This window comes from Anomaloglossus baeobatrachus, chromosome 6 (assembly GCF_048569485.1).
Source record: "Anomaloglossus baeobatrachus isolate aAnoBae1 chromosome 6, aAnoBae1.hap1, whole genome shotgun sequence".
In the NCBI taxonomy this organism is placed as follows: domain Eukaryota; kingdom Metazoa; phylum Chordata; class Amphibia; order Anura; family Aromobatidae; genus Anomaloglossus; species Anomaloglossus baeobatrachus.
This window is the reverse complement of record NC_134358.1, coordinates 537,656,960-537,679,000: the sequence shown is the minus strand read 5'-3', so window position 1 is coordinate 537,679,000 and position 22,041 is coordinate 537,656,960. Positions and strand designations below refer to the sequence as shown.

Below are 22,041 nucleotides of genomic sequence, written 5' to 3'. Positions count from 1 at the left end.
TACTACCACTTCCCTAACTCAACTCCAACTTCACTCGAGTTCTGCCCGAGCTTAACTGACTTCCTTCTCCCGCCTCCAGGACTGTGAACTCCTCAGTCGGTGGGGCCAACCGCCTGGCTCCACCCCACCTCGTGTGGACATCAGCCCCTGGAGGGAGGCAACAAGGATTTGTGTCTGACTGATGTGCCTATCTCGGGGTGGGGGGTGTTGTGTTGTAGTACCTGTGATGACCTGGCTAGTCCAGGGCGCCACAGGGACATCGGAGATTACGTACAGTATGTGAAGTGGAATATGTTAGCACTGTATAAATGAGCATGAGTTTGGTATAGTTGAGTTTCGGTGACCCCAACCACCATTTTCTGTCATTTCCTTACCCCTAATGGCTAGGAAATAAACACAGACAACAGGATTGGATGGAATGGCCACATCAGCCTTATTTAAAATAAAACATCAGAAAATATTTTAAATAGGGTGGAGTCCTCGAAGCTCATAAATCTAAGGCTATGTGCGCACGTTGCGTACTAGCCCTGCAGAAATTTCTGCAGTGATCTGAAGAGCACATGTGCGCTTCAAATCGCTGCAGAAAATGTCCGTAGAGAAAAAAAAAAAAGCCGATTCCATGCGCTCTGCCTGCAGCTTCTGCCATAGACAGAGCAGGAGCTGCCGGCAAAGCGCACGAAAGAAGTGACATGTCACTTCTAGAACGCAGCGCTTCGGGCAGCAGCCGAATCACTGCGCTCTAAGACGCCACGTACGCACGGCCCCTGCACAATCTCCATAGACTGTGCAGGGGACGCAGGACGCATGCAGTTACGCTGCGCTACAAAGCACAGCGTAACTGCATGAATTACGCACACGTGCGCACATAGCCTAATGGTTAAATAATAATAACCTTATTAACATTACACTTCCTCCCAAACCCCACTTACTCCCAGCTGTAACCACCAACTCGGGAGCAACAATTAAAGGGGGTGAGGGATAAATACAAACATTCTATTGTCGGCGGTCCCCCAAAACAACACACCACCAACCAATACTAGCAAATTAAAGGGATCCATGACTCCATGAGCCCCCAATTACAATTTACACCAACTTTGAGGTCCCACCCTAACTGCCAACAGCCACCGTGACCCTAATTACCACACAAACAAGGGGAGGGCAGGTGGGACTATCACAGGGGACCGCAGGCCAAAGGGATTCTCCACCTCCAGGCAGCCTTATATAAAGCCTGATGGCCTCCTGGCCCCATCCCCCTCCTGGTGTCACCTCCCCCATAACCAAAGTCATGGCTGGCTTCCACCCACAACAGGGGTGGGTTTCTGGCCTTGTACTTAATAAATACATTATACGAGCATAACAATGAAATTTGTGATCGTGTCTTGTAATACCATATTTGTCCAGTAGGAGGCACTTAAAATATTCTTCTCCCTCTGAATTTTACAGGTGCCAGTTTAGTTTCAATTGAAGATCATATTGAATCCAATTTCCTCCTCCAACATACTGAGCTACTGGGTGACGAGGTTGATGGTTTTTGGATTGGGCTTTACAGAAATGTGGAAGGTATGGCATCAGGACATAAATTATTCAATCACTTTAATATTTTTCACCTCTCACCATACTGCTCATGTTGTTTGTTCTGAATAATGATTATATTCTTTTGCGAGTCTGTTAAAGTGATGGTCAGAAGGTTGTTTTGAAATAAGGGATACGTGGAGTCTGGAGCTTCCTAAGATACCATCGAGAGGGATGTGAAATGTTTGAATTAAAAAAACAGTAATACTGCACATTCTATACATTAGTGACATGGCTCCCGTCACAAAGATTGTGATAGGCTGGCTAATCAGCCCAAAATTTAAGAATAGAAATACACAGTATGAACAAAAGAAGTATTCAATGAATTCAGGATTTTTCTTTTAGCCTCATTGCCCCCCCATGTTTTACTTCCAGCCCCTCGCCATGCCATCTGCCTTGACTAACATGACAGATCGGCCGATGGTGCAGAAGAGCTCACTGATACAAGTGCGTCCTGTAATAGGAGCCACCGGGGTAACAAGTCCGTTCATGACATTTCTTCTTTCCTAAATCTTCCCCCATCACCTGTGAATGTTATTATTAAGAAGGGGAAGAAACTGCAGCAACTCAACCACAAAGCACTCAGCCACGAAGTGTAGACCCCGCAATGTTACAGAGCAGAGGGACGAATGCTGAGAAGCAGGGGGCAGAAACGTCACCACCGCTCTACTGACCCTATAACGGCAGAGTCCACACCTCCTTTGGTATCATCAGCACAAACACTGTGTCCACCAGGAGCTTCATAGCCGAGCAGATGCAGCTGTATATCACCAAGCACAATGCTGAGCGTCAGAGTGGCGTAAAGAACAAACACTCTGCCAGTCAGGAGCTTCATGGATGAGCAGCTGCAGCCGTACATCACCAAGCTCTATGTAGCACCCCTTAACACCTCAGAGTGCTACAAGGTTCTGCATCTCCACCAGGATGCAGGGCCAACCCCCTTAGGGACCCAGAATCCCAGTGCCGGTAATACCAAGAACCCAGGTAATCCCAGTTACCCCAACAAAACCCCCATAGAATGGTACCCAGCTAGGGTGGGACAATGGATGGCCGCCTAGAGGTGGAGCCACTCCAGTCCACTAGTTGACCAGGTGGGAGGGGCAGACTGTGGAGTGTAGTCAGAAGTCAGTCTAAGGGGTGCTTTTACACGCTGCGACATCGCTAGCATCGGCTAGCGATGTCGAGCGCGATAGCACCTGTCCCCGTCGTGTATATGAAGGGGGAGGGACGTTCGGCCTCACAGCGACGTCACACAGCGGCCGGCCAATAGAAGCGGAGGGGCGGAGATGAGCGGGACGTAACATCCCGCCCACCACTTTCCTTCTGCATTGCCGGCGGGACACAGGTAAGCTGCAGTTCATTGTTCCCGGTGTGTCACACGGAGCGATGTGTGCTGCCTCTGGAACAATGAACAACCGGACGTTCGTATTTTTTGAAAATGAGCGACGTGTTAACGATGAACGAGAAGGTGAGTATTTCTGCTCGTTTACCGTCGCATGTAGCTGTCACACGCTACGATATCACAAACGATGCCAGATGTGCGTCACTTACGACGTGACCCCGCCGACATCTCGTTAGATATATCGTAGTGTGTAAGGCCGATATATGGTGTTTGCTGCCGTAGCGAACATTATCGCTACGACAGCTTCACACGCACATACCTTGTCGGCGACGTTGCTGTGACTGGCGAACAATCCCTCCTTCAAGGGGGAGCTGCGTTCGGCATCACAGCGACGTCACTAAACGGCCGGCCAATAGCAGCGGAGGGGTGGAGATGAGCGGGACATAACATCCCACCCACCTCCTTCCTTCCGCATAGCCGGTGGACGCAGGTAAGGAGATGTTTGTCGTTCCTGCGGCTTCACACACAGCGATATGTCGTGCTGCAGGAACGACAAACAACATCGTATCTGTAGCAGGAGCGACATTATGAAAATGAACGACGTGACACAAATCAGCAATTTTTGTCACTTTTGCACTCTTTCATCGTCGCACCTAGGGTTTACACATTGCGATGTCGCTACCGGTGCCGGATGTGCGTCACTACCAACGTGACCCCGATGATATATCGGTAGCGATGTTGCAACGTGTAAAGCCCGCCTTAGTCGTGTGAAGGTGGAGGGTGTGACTGAGGAGCATCCTAACTCGGGTTAACGTTCACCTGGTACCCAGGAGAGGTGGTTGCCGGTGGAGTACTCCCGGAACTATGTACCGATGGGGCACAGGACCCTAGGACAGGAAAGAGCTTCAAGCCAACCTGTTAACACCTGCACAGCAAAGGGGACCATCAAGGACCTTGCTGACCCTACAGAATCCGAAGACTCAGTAGCAAAGGGAGAACTGGGGACAGGATCAGAGACTCCATCCCCACAGGGTTCACGCTACCGTCAGGCGGACAGAGGTGGACAAACCAGACCGGGGACTCCCAGTGTTCCATACCACGGGGACCCACTTACCAGAGACAGGTGTGTCGCGGGCGGAGGAGGGGACGCTGCGCTCATGACTCGCCCACCCCAGGGCCGTGGGACACCCGGTGCCGGACCGGACTAGTCCGGGGGTCGTCAGTGGTGGCGGAGCTCGACTCCGTGACCCTAGTGGGTGTCAATTAAAGTGTATATTTGTCGTGAGACCAAATGTGGTTTGCGGCTATTAAGCCGCCGCTGCTGTATGGGGCCTCTGGGGTGATGGAATGGCAGCAGTGGTGGTACTGCTCCCCACAGGTGGAGCTGGACCCCGGGGCACAGTTGGTGCTTGTATGTGTCTATGCAGTTGAGGTGTAGTGCAGGGCCAACAGGCGGTGAAAGGACCGGACACAAACAACAGTCTCTTTACCGTCTCCTCTTTTACTTTGCAAACGGTTAGTCCTGGGATACCGTTACAGGTGGTTGAGGGCTCCGGCCGGCCTGGAAGTAACTGAGGTATCTTTTTGGCCAGATGAGTATGAGACCTACTCCTGTTCTTTCTTTACTGTTATAGGACCCTGCTCTCTGGATTAGCAATGGCCCTCTTGCTGCTGGGACCGGTGGTACGTCCCTCTCCCTGTGTGGTAGGCTGCGCAGGCCCTCTCTGGTGCTTCTCTGCTGGAGTCCACACCGGGCCCTGGTGATGCAGCTGTACCTTCGGGCTGTTTATGGGCCAGGTGCTTGCAGCTCTCCTGCCCTTCGGATTCGGTTACCAGGGAATATTTTAGGTCCTGGTGGCCACAGACTCCGATGTCCGAGTGTCTTCCGTGCCTCTCTGCTCTTCCTGCTTCACTGGGCCAAGCTATTCCAGCTCCAGGCCCCAGTTCCACAAGACAGCACTACTCTGCGTCTGCTTTCTCTCTCCAGACAGAACACTAACTCCTCCCTCAGGTCAGACTTAAGGAATGCTCCCTGGAACTCCAGGTTCAGAGCTCCCCCTGCTGGCCTGAGGGAGAAACTGCGTTGGCTGTTGAACTTACTGGCCAATAGACCTCCCAATTACCTCCAGGCTCAGCATTAACCCTTTGGAGGGGCAATGCTGTTGTGGCGACCAGGTCCTAGGGCGCCACACTCCCCCTTAGTTAAACTCAGTACTTCCGGACTGAAGAAACAAAACATAACATGTTAGAACATTTCATCCCATTATGGGAGGCACATTTTCTTAAACGTTACAACTTAAACAATACTATAAGAGTCCAGTGTGGCTCCCTGCCGGGTGTCCATTACACTGCTCCATGGGGGACCCACGGCGATAAAACCCCCAACGTAGGCTCTGGGCGTGCGTCAGAGCATTGATGACCCCACTCTATGCACGCCGGACGGGTTTTTCTTCAGGGGTGCTGAGCACACTGGTGCTAACTATGTACAGTTAAAGTGTTGGCCACCCATAGTCCAGTGGCCCAATTGTCCATTTACTCAATCACCTAAAACAAAAAGCATTTTATACACATCATTACAGACATTTTAAATAACTATATACATTCTAATAGGTACTTTTCTTTTTACTCTCTATACCTTGGAGGGGGCTGTCCCCGAGTGCTACGTTGGGACCTGCGTAGCCCTGGTGTTTGTCCCTGACTACTTGGAGTGTCTGCTACCTCAGTGCTACGTGTAGGCCTAACCCTGATAGGTATGCGTGATGATTGCCTACATGGTCTGAGAGTCGCCAAGGGTACGACAGGTTCACCACTGACAGGGGGTTGATTCTCCTGTTCCACTGCTGGCGTGTCATCTTGTGTTGGGGTGGACAGTTCCTTAGGTGGATCTGGAACCTCTTCTGTTTCTGGCTCGACCAACTGTGGGAATGTCAAGACTGGTACTACTATAGCATTATTTATTCGGGTCCAAGTTTTGGGGAATTTTCCAAGGATTGTTTGGATCATCTCTTCCTCTTTTTCTTGAATTTGGAGACTTTCTTGTACTTCTACTTCTTTTTGGATTTTGCACCGTTCAGGGCACACTTTCAGGCGGTCTCTAGAAACTGCTTGATAGGTCTTTCCTTCATCTTTGCTTATGAGACACACTTTACTGTTATCAAAATTGGAGGGAATAATGGTGTAGGGTTCATTCTCCCACTGATAATCTAGTTTGTGCATTCTCCGCTTTTTCTTGAGGACCTGTTCTCCAGGCGTTAAGGGAGTTGCTGTGGCTGTTTGATTGTAGTTCTGTTCTTGCCTCGTTCTTGCTTGGGACAGGCTCTTTTCTACGCATTCCTGGACTTTGCGGTACTGCTGTTGTCGCTCTGTATCCCAATCTTCTATCTCTTGAACCGCTTCAGGTGACACAGTTCTCATCTCAAAGTCTACAGGTAACTTGCCAGGTCTTGCTCGCATCACGTAAGCAGGGCTGCAGTTGGTCGAGTTTACTGGGATATGGTTATACAGGTCTACCAGCTCTGGTAACTTCTCTGGCCATTTGTTTCTTTCTTCCAGAGGTAGAGTCTTGAGCATATCAACAACCACGGTTCATCTTCTCGCACAATCCATTGGTTTGGGGGTGGTACGGTGTTGTTCTGATTTTCTTACAGCCGTACATGTTACAGAACTCTTGGAACACTTCTGCCTCGAATGCAGGACCTTGATCAGTCAGTACCCTTTCTGGATAACCGTGAGGTCGACAAAAGTATGCCTGAAATGCTCTAGCTGCTGTTCTGGCTGTCTGGTCTTTCACAGGCACTACTACCAGGAAACGAGAGTAATGATCCACAATGGTGAGGGCGTACACATAGCCTGACCGGCTTGGTGTTAACTTCACGTGGTCCAGGGCCACCAACTCTAGGGGCTGCTTCATGACAATTGGCTGTAGGGGAGACCTCTGGCTGGCATCATCCTTCCGCCTCAGGTTACACGGACCACAGTCTCGGCACCACTTCTCGACTGTCTTTCTCATGTGCACCCAGTAGAACCGATCGCGGAGTAGGGTCTCCAACTTCTTCCACCCGAAGTGTCCTGCTTTATCATGGTAAGCTGCTAGGACCATTGGAGCATCCCTCTGTGGGACCACTATCTGCCAGACGAGTTCATTCGTTCGCCAGTTGACATATCTCTTGCATAGCTTGCCTTGGTAGGTGAACAGTCGTCCCCTCTCCTTCTACAGCTGCTGGGCTTCTTGTGACGCGTCTGGACCGAGATGGGTCTCAGCTTGTGCTAGCTTTTCTTTGACCAATCGCACAGCCGGGTCACCATTCTGTGTCTCTTCCCAATTATGGTGGAGTAATGGGTTGACCGAGACCTCGTGCTGGCTCGAGCGCTTCTCTGCTACAGCATGCTCACACTGGGAAACACCTTGGTGATGGAAAGCCGGTAACTATCTCTTCGAGTTCATCCAGGTCTTCTCCAGACTCAGGTAAGTGAGGCATTCTGGACAGCGCATCAGCATTGTTATTCTTCTTGCCAGCCCGGTACTTGATGGTAAAGTCAAAGTTAGACAGCCGGGCCATCCATCGCTGCTCCAACGCACCTAGCTTGGCTGTTGCCAGATGTGTCAACGGATTGTTGTCCGTGAAGATGGTGAACTTGGCCGACGCCAGATAGTGCTTGAAGCGTTCAGTCACTGCCCAAACAATAGCGAGGAACTCCAGCTTGAAGGAACTGTAGTTTTCTGGATTCCTTTCTGTGGGACGAAGCTTCCTACTGGCGTAAGCTATCACCTTCTCTCTGCCTCCCTGCACCTGGGACAGAACTGATCCCAGTCCCACGTTGCTGGAGTCTGTGTACAGTACAAACGGCTGGCTGTAGTCAGGGTAGGCCAGAATTTCTTCTCCCGTGAGAGCCCCTTTCAGCCGGACAAAAGATGTTTCTATTTGGCTGTTCCATTCAAATGGAGGGCTTTGCTTCTTAGCCTTCTTTGGCTGGCCCACCAGGAGATCTTGAAGAGGTGCTGCTATCTTGGTGAAACCATCAATGAACCTTCGGTAGTAGCCCACCAACCCAAGGAACTGCCGCACCTCCTTTACCATGGTGGGTCTTGGCCAGTCCTTGATTACTGTGACTTTCTCCGGATCAGGTGCCACACCTTCTGCGCTGACCACATGACCCAAGTACTGTACCTTTTGGCTTCAAGAGGTGACATTTGGACGGCTTTATCTTCAGGCCATACTCCGACAAGGACTCAAACACTTCTGCTAAGTGCCTCAGGTGGTCTTCGTAGGTCTTGGAGTAGACTATGACGTCATCCAGGTACAATAGCACAGTTTCAAAGTTGTGATGGCCCAAGCAGCACTCCATCAATCTCTGAAATGTCCCTGGGGCGTTGCAGAGCCCGAACGGCATGCAATTGAACTCGCAGAGACCCATTGGTGTCGTGAATGCAGTCTTCTCCTTGTCCGCCTCTGCCACGGGAACCTGCCAATACCCACTGGTGAGATCCAGGGTGGAGAAATAATTAGCTGATTTTAAGGCTGTTAGTGACTCTTCTATTCTGGGTAGTGGATAACACTACCTGCAACAAAATTATCACTTCGGCAAGACAATTTTCCATCACATTTGTACCAATGGTTAGCAGTGGGTTAGATTCTTTGCGATCAATATCTACAATTATCATCCCCTGACATGGCAATTCTACCCGCCCCACTTTAATGGTTACTTCCTTATACCCAATTTGAGGCAAGGGCTGACCATTACTGGCCACAATTGTTAAATCATCATCTGGGCCATGGTCAATGTCTGAATCAGCCCAATATCTTTTGTACAGTTTATAAGGGATGGTTGTTACCTGGGACCCCGTATCCAGGAGGGCATTCAAAGGGATCCCATCCAGCACAATAGGAAGGACCGGTCGTCCTCCCACATACTTGCTGCGGCTGGGGGTTGAGTCGGGCTTCCTTACACCTGGGGGTTGGCTCCTGGCCCCAGGCTTGGCCCATTTAAAGGACAGTGCCTTGCAATGTGGCCCGCCTGGCTGCAGCGGCGGCAGATTGGTTGTCCAGTTGAATCATACCGGTCTGTGTCTTTTCCTCGGGTTGGCGGAATCCTCCTCTGTCGCATCCATGGGACGTCATCTGGGCTGGATGCCAACTCGATTCTTGCAGGCGATGGGGTCACTTGTAGAGACTGCACGGTCTTGGCAAGGGCAGCTACAGTCTTGGTCAGCTCCTGGACCTGCTGTCTGAGCTCTGCAGCGGGGTCCTTATCCAGGGTCTGCGCCTCAGCCCCTGCAGCGGCTCGTGTTGCAGGCACCACCCCTGGGTACGTGATAGCAAGAGGCCGGAGGGGTACTGTGTCATTCAGTGTAGATTCTCTCAGTACCCGGATGGCCTGGTCCTTAAACTTTGCAAAGTCCAGAGCAGGGTTCTGCAGGACCAGGATACGCAGCTGTGTCCTGTGGGCATCTGACAGGAGCCCCTCTATGAACTGCTCAGTTAGGAGTTTTTATAACCACATATTCCGAATTTTTGTACTGACATAATCAGGAATGCATCCAACCAGACAGTAAATCCACTTATATCCTCAACCAAGAATATATAATGCCAAACTTCCTTAAAAATACTTTATTAATTTATTCAGCAAATAAAAACACATAAACAACCATAAAGGCACAGCAGGGTAGAGAGATATACAACTGTGACTCCCACGGATTGGAGGAGGGCGGGTGGGGGCCGAAAAATAGATCTTAACACCTTATATAGTACGGTATTACAACAAAATCCTCGGTCTGCATACACATACAATAAATATATGGAGGCTAGATTGCTAACACATAACCTACATGGGAACACCCAGAGATGTTCCCACATGAGCGCACTGATTCAGCAGGTTACCGCAAGTATCCATAAAAATACCATAATTCCAAAGTGTAAATACATTTATAGCAACACATGGAAAACAGTCCGCTCACCTAGGAACAAACCCCGGTCCCATATAGCAACAATAGATCAAATCGTGCCTATACTTTAGAAAGCATCCATATTAATTAAGCCCCCCATGGATTATTAACACACCTATGGGCCACAAGGGGAGCCTCCCAGACTAATAGTAAGCCTGCTAGTGTTCCCCAAATGGGGCTTGCTTCCTAGGGGCACCCACACCCTCTCGCCCCCAGAACTCCGGAACCGAGAGGTATGTGGCTCCCAATCCAAAATCTGTGACCCACCGGTTAACAGAAAAATGCACATGAGAAAGTTACAGCACAAAATTACAATAGTGTAGTATGGGCATACAGACCTGACCAAAGTATAAACGGATCCCACCCACCAGACGCCTCAACGCGTTTCACCGCCTAGGGCTTCATCAGGAGGCAGATGCACACCCTACATGACTAGCATCCTTTATATATTCACCTAAAGATATCTGCATGTGGTCCATAATTGCATAATGAGTTCCATGTTTGTCGGCGCGGTATAGTTCCGGCCCGAGGACAGAGCGGAAGTTACCTCACTTCTGTTTCCGGCCTGGGGAGGGACACACGCAGGCCCGGCAGCCATGGCAACGCGATGCCACCACTACCGGGCATGTGCGCGGCCCCCACACTGCGGCCGTACTGCAGAGCGAGGAGTCCTCCAGCCTGGAACGACCCGCGCTCAACATGGATAGCTCAGCAGCAATGACAGCACCCGTGGCATGAATCACACACATCCACTCCCAGGGATCGGAAACCACCCAATTATCATATGCACCTCTCTATTTTATTTTGTAAATAACAAGTCAATAATACTCACGGATCCATTTATATTATTATACCACTGACCCGGGCAATATAATAAGATGAAACTTGTATGCTTATACCAGACACATAATCATACATTAACCAATTGTGGACCATATGAACTACACATTCCCACATCCCATACCAATCCCAGTTTAAAGGCCCAAATGCCGTATTTCCCATTTATCTTATACATACCCCCAAATAAAAAAGATCATTATATAAACCCCCTACAACATTAAAGATCATCTTTCTATACCAAACACCCATGCCAAGACTAGCAGGATTTTTAGAAACCCCACCTCCCACCAGAAACATCACCCCACCTCTCCCAAAAAAATCCCCCACAATGTCTAGCCATATCCCTATACTTTAATCCCACCACACATCGATTTTTTAGGGGTGGGAATGGGGGGGTTTGGGGTCTTTGGGGTTAAAAGGGGGGAAGAGGGAAGGGAAGGAAAGAGGGGGGGGGGGAAAGGAAGGTAGGGAAAAACGAGAAAAAAGAACTCAAAAAATACTCAAAAAATACTCATACCCCTGGTTCTTAATAGCCCCCCACAACTTGTAAAGGAACAAGCACAGAGTCCAACCAATATAGTGAACCGAAATTATCAGTCACTCTCCATTAAACATAGGAAGTGCTTCAGCCTTCATCCATATGGCATATAGTCCATCCAATGATGTTACAGTATCCATCCGGTTCGTTTGCTTACATCAAATAATACTACATAGGTAGATGACAGACTAGAAATAGACAGGCCAGTGGTCAAATTTTGCCGTTGTCTAAGACTCCGATCAATGTACATACGATCCAAAAACTGGGTGACGATAACCTCAAAAGGAAAAACAAGGATACAAATTAGCACTCAGCAGGGTGTATTATCCCCTGTACCCGATTATACATATGTGCCAACTATATAACACACAGACAACAGGTACAACAATTAAAATTAAACATTAAAAAGACATCTCAACCAGTGCAGACGAGTTGTTCACAAAAAGGCATTAAAACCAAAATTCTCATTAAGGCCCTCAGGGGCCACAGTACCCAGCCTGTAAATCCACCGGCTCTCCAGCCGTGCAAGGGTCCTGCCTATATCACCCCCTCGTACATCGGTCTTTATCTGATCAATGGCTTTGTCACAAACCACCGGGGGGGGTCACTCAGAAATCCCCCGCGCTGGCTACCAGTACGTCACAATCGGGGGGTAACAAGTGGGTGTCACCCCTCCTTTATACCTCCCGACCGACAGACAGAGCACGTGACGCGCTCTCTAGCGCCCCTCTTATAGTCAGGCCAATTATGGAATTGCCCGACAACAAGCAAGGAGGCCGCTATACTACTTATGCCGATTATTGAAGGGTCCCCGGTGAGAGTAGGGTATATATTCCCCCGACCTCCGCGGGCGGAATATATAAAACCTCCCCGAATCTCACTGGCCTCCCCACAATAATCCTTGGCACAACTCGCTGCCACCAACCGCTTCACGGTAACTATTAGCCGAACACACAGACGTGGGATTCAAGATCGAGATAACAGAACAGCCCAAGATTAATTATATAATTTAATCAGCCTAAAGCACACTAGAAACTACAATATATACAATAGGGAATCTACAGAATATACATATGTCAGAGTACAGATAAAGCATGGTTTACAAACAGGTATGCAATTCAATCAGTTACCTTGTGCGTCTGGCCACAGGGGGGCGCTGTAGACCAGGTTTCTAGGAACTCCCACAGATGTTTCCTGCACGTGACCCCCAGCGAAAGAACACTGGAAAATGGCCGAAGTAGGGTTATCAACCTGGGCAAATCCAGGTCCCCTCCTACCTTCGTGACCTCAGAGGGAGCACTGCTCCACCCCTGGCTGGAGTTATGGACAAAATCCACAACATGGAATATGGCCATAACTTGGCCTGGGAGCGTCGTAGGCGGACGCCAATGCTCTCATTGTGACAGTTATGAATTTAGCTACAGAATGAGAGGACTCATGACTTGTCTACTAGTTCCCCATTGGCTGATATCACGCCTGGGGTATTTCCCAAGCTCCCGCTCCCATAAAAAGGGTGTGCCAGCATCGTCCGCATGCGGAGACACCATTTTTATGGTTGCCATATTTATCGGAAATATGGCTTGCGAGATATGAACCATTTTTTACTGGAGTCGTTCTGTCTGGATACTTCCAAGCTTGCTAATTAGATAGCAGCTCCTACCACAGGGTCACGGCAGGGAGTCCTCCTGTGTCCATTGTTCCCACATCATCTCATCTCCATATCACAGGAGATGGCCATGGAGGTGTAACACCTTCACAGATGCTGGACATTGAGAACAAGAAGGGAGGGGGCACTGCCAGGGAGTGATGAGCGATTATGACTGGAAGTCATAATTCATCTTCATATCCCGGGATTTGCCTCACACCTCCCCCCTTTTGAGGGCGCTAGGGGGCAGCACACTCCGGTGTTCCCCCGTGCGCCCGTCCGCGACCTCTCCTTGTCGGGACAGCCCGTCTGCGTTACCGTGGTCACGGCCCCTTTTGTGGCGAATGGTGAAGTTGTATTGCTGGAGCGCAAGGCTCCATCGCAACAATCGCCCATTCGTCCCAGAGACGGTGTGCAACCAGCTGAGGGGATTGTGGTCCGTCTCCACGATGAAGTGGCGCCCGTATAGATAGGGTTGCAGACGCTGCAGGGCCCACACTATGGCCAGGCACTCCTTCTCCATCGTGGAATAGGCCACTTCCCTTGGTAACAGCTTCCTGCTCAGGTACAAGACTGGGTGCTCTTGGCTCGCAGAGTCCACCTGGCTGAGCACCGCACCGAGGCCGAAGTCACTGGCGTCGGTCTGTACTACAAACGGCCGCGTGAAGTCGGCTGCCTGTAGCACGGGCGGGCTGGACAGGGCGTCCTTTAGGGCCCGGAAGGCTGTCTCGCAGTCCACTGTCCAATCGACTGCAGAGGGCAGCTTCTTCTTGGTGAGGTCCGTCAAGGGCTTTGCCAGGCTACTATAGCATGGAACAAACCTCCTATAGTACCCAGCGGTCCCCAAGAAGGACATCACCTGCTTCTTGGTCCTGGGGGTGGGCCAGGATGCGATGGCCTCCACTTTCTCAGGCTCGGGCTTCAGTGTTCTCCCGCCTACCCGGTGACCGAGGTACTGGACCTCGCTCATGGCCAGCTGACACTTTCCCGGCTTGATGGTCAAACCTGCCTGGTGGATCCGCCTGAGCACCTGTGCTAGATGCTCTAGGTGGTCCTCCCAGGTGGGACTGAAGACGGCAATGTCATCCAGGTACGCGGCCGCGTACCCTTCAAGTCCCTTGAGCAGGGTGTTGACCATCCGCTGGAAAGTGGCAGGGGCATTCCTCATCCCGAATGGCATCACCGTGGACTCGTACAGTCCAAATGGGGTAATAAAGGCAGAGCGTTCCCTGGCCTTGCGAGTCAGGGGGATCTGCCAATATCCCCGGCTCAGGTCCATGATGGTCAGGTACTGAGCCCCGGCCAACTGATCGAGCAGGTCATCGATGCGTGGCATTGGGTACGCATCGGCGACCGTGACAGCATTGAGCCCCCTGTAGTCCACGCAGAACCGAGTGGTTCGGTCCTTCTTAGGGACGAGGACTACAGGCGAGGCCCAAGCGCTGTTGGATGCCTGGATCACCCCCAGCTTCAGCATCTCGTCAATCTCCTGGCGCATGTGTTGCTGCACCTCCAGGGAGACCCGATATGCTGAACGCCGGATCGGGGGATGATCCCCAGTGTCCACGTGATGGACAGCCAAGTTAGTCCTTCCGGGCTGGTTGGTAAACAACCCCCGGAAGGGGTGTAGGGTGGCCCACAGCTGGGACCGTTGGTCCTCCAAGAGCTGGTGGCCAACCTCCACATCCTCAATGGATCCGCCTGCCCTAACCTGGGCTAGCATATCCAAGAGGGTTTCCGCTTCTCCCTCCTCGGGCAGGTTGCACACGGGGAGCGCACATGCCTCCCGCTCATGATGTGCCTTCATCATGTTCACATGGAAGGGCTTCCGCCTTCCACGGGCAGGGTCCAGGGTGACCAGGTACGTCACAGGGTTGAGCTGCTGGTACACGAGGTATGGGCCTTCCCAGGCTGCCTGAAGCTTGTCCTGTGGTACGGGGACCAGTACCCACACCTTTTGACCCACTTGGTAGGTCCTCTCACAAGCGTTCTGGTCGTACCAACGCTTCTGATCGGCCTGGGCTTGAGCCATATTGTCGTGTACCAGTTGCGTCAAGGCCTGCATTTTGTCCCGGAAGCGCATGACATACTCGATAACCGACACTCCAGGGGTGGCCAAATCCCCTTCCCAAGCCTCTTTCACCAGAGCCAGGGGGCCCCGCACACGTCGCCCGTACAGGAGCTCAAACGGTGAGAATCCTGTTGAGGCCTGTGGAACCTCCCGGTAAGCAAATAACAGGTGTGGGAGATACCGCTCCCAGTCACGCCCATGGGAGTCGACCAACATCTTAAGCATCTGCTTTAAGGTGCCATTGAACCGCTCGCACAGGCCATTAGTCTGTGGATGGTACGGGCTGGCCACCAGATGTCGCACCTGGACTTGCTTACAGAGGGCCTCCATCAGCTGGGACATGAATTGGGTCCCCCGGTCAGTGAGCATTTCCTGGGGAAAACCCACTCGGGAGAAAATCTCCAGCAATGCGGTGGCCACCTTGTCAGCCCGAATGGACGACAAGGCCACTGCTTCTGGGTACCGGGTGGCATAGTCCACTACCGTCAGTATGAAGCGTTTCCCGGAGCTGCTGGGGATGGCCAGCGGGCCGACCAGATCCACAGCCACCCTCCTGAAAGGCTCATCGATGATTGGCAGAGATACTAGTGGGGCTTTGGGGTGTGGCCCCGCCTTCCCCACTCTCTGACAGGTTTCACACGAACGGCAGTAGGCAGCCACATCGGCCCCCATTTTTGGCCAGTAGAAATGCTGGTTTAACCTGGCCTTGGTCTTAGCGATCCCTAGGTATCCGGCCATCGGAATCTCATGTGCGATCCGCAACAACTCCGTCCGGAACGGATAGGGTACCACCAACTGTCGGTCCCTGGGCCACGCCTCCGGTGAACCCTGCTGGACCGTGGCCCGGTACAGCCGTCCTTGGTCCCAGACCACTCGCTCCGGGTCCGAGTCCGAGTCCGAGGGAGGCTGTGCCGCCTGCTCCTTAAGAGCTTTCAGGCTGTCGTCAGCTTCTAACGCTGCCTGAAACCCCTGACTAGATGTGGCCAGAATCGACGAGACTGTCACATCTTCGGTCAGTACCCCGGGACCTGTGTCCTGGCCTCCACCTGACTCGGCTGCCACTTGGTCAGAAGGGGAAGAGCTATCGGACCTCCGGGAGGCCCCTTGGCTTCCAGCACTCCCACTGCGGGTGACAGCGGCCACAGCCGCTGCGACCGTGGGTCGTGCCTGCTCCTCCTCCGTTCCTGACCAAGTCGCCGGTTCAGGCAGACCGACCTGGCTTCCTGACACCCCGGTTGTGGGGGAACCATGCACCGAGATCTTACCTGGGAGCACTTCCGCTCCTGGACCGGCCCCAATCTCACCTGCCTGTTCCCCTCCTGCAGCAACAGAACCCCGCTGTGAAATCTCTGGGGACCCCACATTTGCTGTGGTAGCCCCCACCCCACACACTGGTCCTCCCCCTGCAGCACCCTGCTCTCTGCTTATCCCTGCAGAGGGCAACAGATCCCAGCTCACAGGCTGATTACTTGTAGAGGCATTGTCACACCTTTCTCTGACCCCCTCCCCTGTCACAGCGGCAGCTGTGTGTGTGTCTATGGTGTCTATGCAAGCAGAAATATCAGAGTTCACTCCCTCCTCCCTTACATCATTCATAGATAACACATTAACATTGTCCGGAGGCATGTCAGTACTGGCTGAAGGTTCAGCCCTTGGTTGGGGCCCAAACTGGGAGGTTATCTGCCCCAAATCTGTCCCAAGTAGCACGTTTGCGGGGATCCGATCAGTTACCCCCACCTCCCTCACCCCTCGCCCTGCGCCCCAGTCCACATAAATGTCAGCAACAGGCAGCGCCGGGTCAATGCCTCCAATCCCGGAGACAGCGAGGGTTTTTCCAGGGATCAAGTCTTGGGGGGACACCATCTCAGGCCGCACCAGAGTCACCTCCGAGGCGCTGTCTCGCAGTCCCATGGTCACAGACCGGCCGACGGTGACAGGTTGGAAGCTGTCCAGGGACCTACCACCACCCCCACCCACACAATACACCTTGGGCGGCCCTTGGGACGGGGACGGAGCCGGGGCCTTGGGACGCTGAGGGCACATGGCCTTGAAGTGTCCAGGTAGGTTGCACTGGTGGCACCGTCTTGGTTCTGCCACGGGCCTGGAGAGGGGAGTTGAGGGGGACACCCCCTGCAGTCTAGGGGCAGGTGGGGCAGTCGCAGAGTTCATCTTACCCCCTCTCCAGGTGCTGCTGGTGGCTGCTCTCCTGGCCTCAGGAGCCCGATTGTTGGTGTAGTCATCGGCCAGGGCAGCTGTAGCCGTGGACCCCTTTGGCTTCTGGTCTCGGATGAACTGGCGGAGATCCTCAGGGCAGTTCCACAAGAGTTGCTCCGTGATGAACAAGTCCAGGATCTCCGGTCCGGTGGAAAGCTGCAGGCCTTGGGTCCAGTGGTCGGCAGCTCGGGCAAGTGTCCGCCGGTGGTCAGCCCAGGAGTCCTTTGGTCCCTTCTGTAGGCTCCGGAACTTCTTGCGGTAGGACTCTGGAGTGAGGTTGTACTGTTGGATCAGGGCCCGCTTGATGGTGTCGTAGCCCTGATCTGCCTCAGCAGGCAAGTCCCCAAGGATATCCAGGGCCTTACCCCTTAAACGGGGGGTCAGGTATTTGGCCCACTGGTCCTTGTCCAGATGGTGCTGCAGGCAAGTCCGTTCAAAAGCAGTCAAGAAAGAGTCCAAGTCTCCATCCTTCTCCAGCACTGGGAAGTCCTCAACACGGACCTTTGGAAGTTTGGTGTCTTGAAGGTCACGTGTGGCTGATGAGGGCCGGAGCTGAGCTAGCTGCAGCTGGTAGTCACGCTCTGCCTGGCGCTCTTCACGTGCTGCTTGCCGCTCCGCAGCCTCACGCACTGCTTGCCGCTCCGCAGCCTCAGCGTCACGCGCTGCCTGTCGCTCACGCTCGGCCATGAGTATCTCGTAGGTATCCCGGTCTCCAGCCTGGAGAAGGGCCATAGCCATTTGAAGAAGGCTATCCGAGCCTCCCAGGCTCGGTGGAATGGCACGTGGTGATCTGCGGCCCGCTGCGGAGCCTGGTGCTTCACTGTCCATTGCAGAGCGGAGGGCTGGCATCTGGCTCGTTGAGGACCCTTGGGTGAGCTGCTCCTCATCTTGTCCATAATTGCCAGGTTGTGCAATGTCCTCTGCAGAGCTGTTCTCTGGCGTCGGGCTCTTGGAGGGCTCGTGGACAACCTCCTCATTACTGTCCACAGCACCGTCCTCCCTCTCTTCGGCTCCTGCTTTAGCATTGGCCAGTTGCCTAGCTCTGCTCCTGGTGCCATCAGCCATTCTTGCAGACTTTTGGTCACTGACACAGAACTGACACCTGATGCCTCCACACACCTTACAGTATCTGCACTCTGACACTCTAGTGTTGAGCTAGTCTGAAGACCCCAGCAGCCACAGCTGCTGCAGGCAGTCTTTAGTGTCTGGGAGTATGGGTCTCACACTCACACACACTATTATCTCGATCCCACCGCTATGCCACCAATATGTCACGAACCACCGGGGGGGTCACTCAGAAATCCCCCGCGCTGGCTACCAGTACGTCACAATCGGGGGGTAACAAGTGGGTGTCACCCCTCCTTTATACCTCCCGACCGACAGACAGAGCACGTGACGCGCTCTCTAGCGCCCCTCTTATAGTCAGGCCAATTATGGAATTGCCCGACAACAAGCAAGGAGGCCGCTATACTACTTATGCCGATTATTGAAGGGTCCCCGGTGAGAGTAGGGTATATATTCCCCCGACCTCCGCGGGCGGAATATATAAAACCTCCCCGAATCTCACTGGCCTCCCCACAATAATCCTTGGCACAACTCGCTGCCACCAACCGCTTCACGGTAACTATTAGCCGAACACACAGACGTGGGATTCAAGATCGAGATAACAGAACAGCCCAAGATTAATTATATAATTTAATCAGCCTAAAGCACACTAGAAACTACAATATATACAATAGGGAATCTACAGAATATACATATGTCAGAGTACAGATAAAGCATGGTTTACAAACAGGTATGCAATTCAATCAGTTACCTTGTGCGTCTGGCCACAGGGGGGCGCTGTAGACCAGGTTTCTAGGAACTCCCACAGATGTTTCCTGCACGTGACCCCCAGCGAAAGAACACTGGAAAATGGCCGAAGTAGGGTTATCAACCTGGGCAAATCCAGGTCCCCTCCTACCTTCGTGACCTCAGAGGGAGCACTGCTCCACCCCTGGCTGGAGTTATGGACAAAATCCACAACATGGAATATGGCCATAACTTGGCCTGGGAGCGTCGTAGGCGGACGCCAATGCTCTCATTGTGACAGTTATGAATTTAGCTACAGAATGAGAGGACTCATGACTTGTCTACTAGTTCCCCATTGGCTGATATCACGCCTGGGGTATTTCCCAAGCTCCCGCTCCCATAAAAAGGGTGTGCCAGCATCGTCCGCATGCGGAGACACCATTTTTATGGTTGCCATATTTATCGGAAATATGGCTTGCGAGATATGAACCATTTTTTACTGGAGTCGTTCTGTCTGGATACTTCCAAGCTTGCTAATTAGATAGCAGCTCCTACCACAGGGTCACGGCAGGGAGTCCTCCTGTGTCCATTGTTCCCACATCATCTCATCTCCATATCACAGGAGATGGCCATGGAGGTGTAACACCTTCACAGATGCTGGACATTGAGAACAAGAAGGGAGGGGGCACTGCCAGGGAGTGATGAGCGATTATGACTGGAAGTCATAATTCATCTTCATATCCCGGGATTTGCCTCACAGGCTTTTACAATCAGGAGTCGAGAGTCCGAGTTATGACACTCCTTAAAATGTCGTGGGATTGTTTTAAGTTTCTCACTACCAGATGTCTCTTTTGAGTTTTTTATATCCCTGACATGTTCTCCTACTCTGATTTTTAACTCCCGAGTGGTCATGCCGATGTAAAATAGACCACACGGGCAGGAGGCTTGGTAGATTATGGCTTTAGAAGAACAATTCAGGAACATCCTAATTTCATATTCTCTGTTGTCCTTGGCCCCACAAAAGGTTTTTGCCTTACGCATATTACTACAGGCCTTGCACAATCCGCATGGATAGAACCCAAATCGTACCTGCATTACGTTGATTAGATGTAACATTGTAATGACTTCGCACAAGGTAGTCCTTCATATTCCTGGCCCGACGTGCCGTGATTAATGGATATTGTGGGATATTGGACCTCAAAGTTGGATCCGTTTTTAAAATACCCCAGTGTCTTTTGAGGATCTCTACAATATCATACCAACGGTTGTTATACGTTGTAATAAGACGGACCACATCTTGCTTCTGTTTTTTAGATTGCGCAAAACTGGAATATAACAAAGACTCTCTTGTGCTCTTTCTTGCTCGATCGTATCCTTTTTTGATCGTTCTTCTGCTGTATCCTCGGTGCAGGAACCTTTGTATTAGGTCCTCTGCCTGCACCGAGAATGCCTCCTCAGAAGAACAAATCCTCCGGGCTCTAAGGAATTGTGCTACAGGGATGCTTTTAATCGTTGCAGGGAGGTGCGACGATTGGGCATGTAGAAATGCGTTTGTCGCCGTTGGTTTCCTATATATCTCCGTTGTTAGCCTCCCGTCCTCAGTTGTTTGGATTTTAAGATCCAGGAAATCAATCTCCCAGCCAGACCGGTACGTAAGGAATATGTTGACAGAATTATTATTAAGTCTGTCAACAAACTCCTTCAACTCTCTGGGGCATCCATCCCACAGGAACCAGACGTCATCTATATATCGCATCCAGTTGTTAACTTTGTGGATGCTGACGTCTGGTTCCGTGAGAAAAATTTCTCTTTCCCATGCCCCCAAGAAAAGGTTGGCATAGGCTGGGGCACATGCCGCCCCCATGGCAGTTCCCTGCTGCTGGATGTACGTGGCCCCCTTAAACGTAAAGACGTTGTGGGTCAAGATGAACTCCAACAATATCAGGAGGAGTTCAAGTAACCCGCCCTCCAAATTACTGGTGCTCAGAAAATATTTTACAGCTCTGAGCCCATCATGGTGGCCGATAGACGTATATAAACTTTCCACGTCAGCGGTCACCATGATGGTACCCGGTTCCAGCACAATGTTATCCAGTCTTTTGAGTGCTTCAGTGGTGTCCCTAATATATGATGGGAGAGAGGCAGCCAGCGGCTTCAAATAATAATCCAACATCTGGCATACCCTCTCACATAGCCCTTCCAACCCTGATACTATTGGGCGTCCGGGGGGCAGCTGTTGTTCTTGTGCAGTTTCGGTGTAAAGTACAGGGTTGGCATTTTTGGATGTTTAACCACCAGACTGTCAAATAATTTTTTAGGAATTATGCCTTCCCTGAGAGCATGCTCTAGAATATTCACTAATTCACTCTGGAACCCTGGCAACGGGTCCATATATAGCCTTCTGTAGCATGCCTTATTACTTAACTGCCTATTAGCTTCTCTTTCATACATGCTATTAGGCCAGATGACAAGGTTGCCACCCTTGTCAGCTGGCTTAAATTGCACATCAGTCCCCCCCATAATTTCTTCAAGGGCCTGCTTTTCAAACCTATTTAAGTTTGAAAACCTATTAGGTTTACAATTAAGCTGTTCAATGTCCCGGGACACCATTTTCACAAAAATATCAACCGCAGGACACATACTGAGGGGCGGGAATTTCTTAGATTTATTATAGAGGTGTGTAGGGAACTTACTTATTACGGCACCTTCCGCTTCTTCAGCCAATGCTTCAAGTGCCTCTAGTGCCTCCTCCTCCCTTTCCACCTCTGTTGGCCCCCCTGCAGTAGATTGATGAAACATACGCTTAAATAATAATTTGCGGGCAAATAAATGTACGTCTTTAATGGCCGTAAATGTATCCAGCTGCATGGTAGGGGCAAAAGATAAGCCCCTACCAAGCAGCTGGATCTGAACATCGGACAACACATGTTCTGACAGGTTGATTACCTTGTATTGGTCCAGACGTTCGTTCACGGCCTGAGGGGCATATGCACCAGGTTTCCTCACACCTCCAGATCTTGTATTAACTGTACTGCCAGATGGAAGCTCTTCCTCAGATTGTTCAGCTTCACTGGCAGTAGTGACT

General features: G+C 51.5%; 1 protein-coding gene across 1 annotated transcript in view; it reads left to right on the top strand.

Moving 5' to 3' along the window:
- Positions 1 to 22,041, top strand: part of LOC142243975 (macrophage mannose receptor 1-like) — a 234,721-nt gene that overhangs the window by 181,548 nt on the left and 31,132 nt on the right. Inside the window, exon 27 of the mRNA XM_075316164.1 lies at positions 1,444 to 1,560. Within this exon, the coding sequence (XP_075172279.1) occupies positions 1,444 to 1,560 (117 nt within the window). The remainder of the gene's footprint in view (positions 1 to 1,443; positions 1,561 to 22,041) is intronic.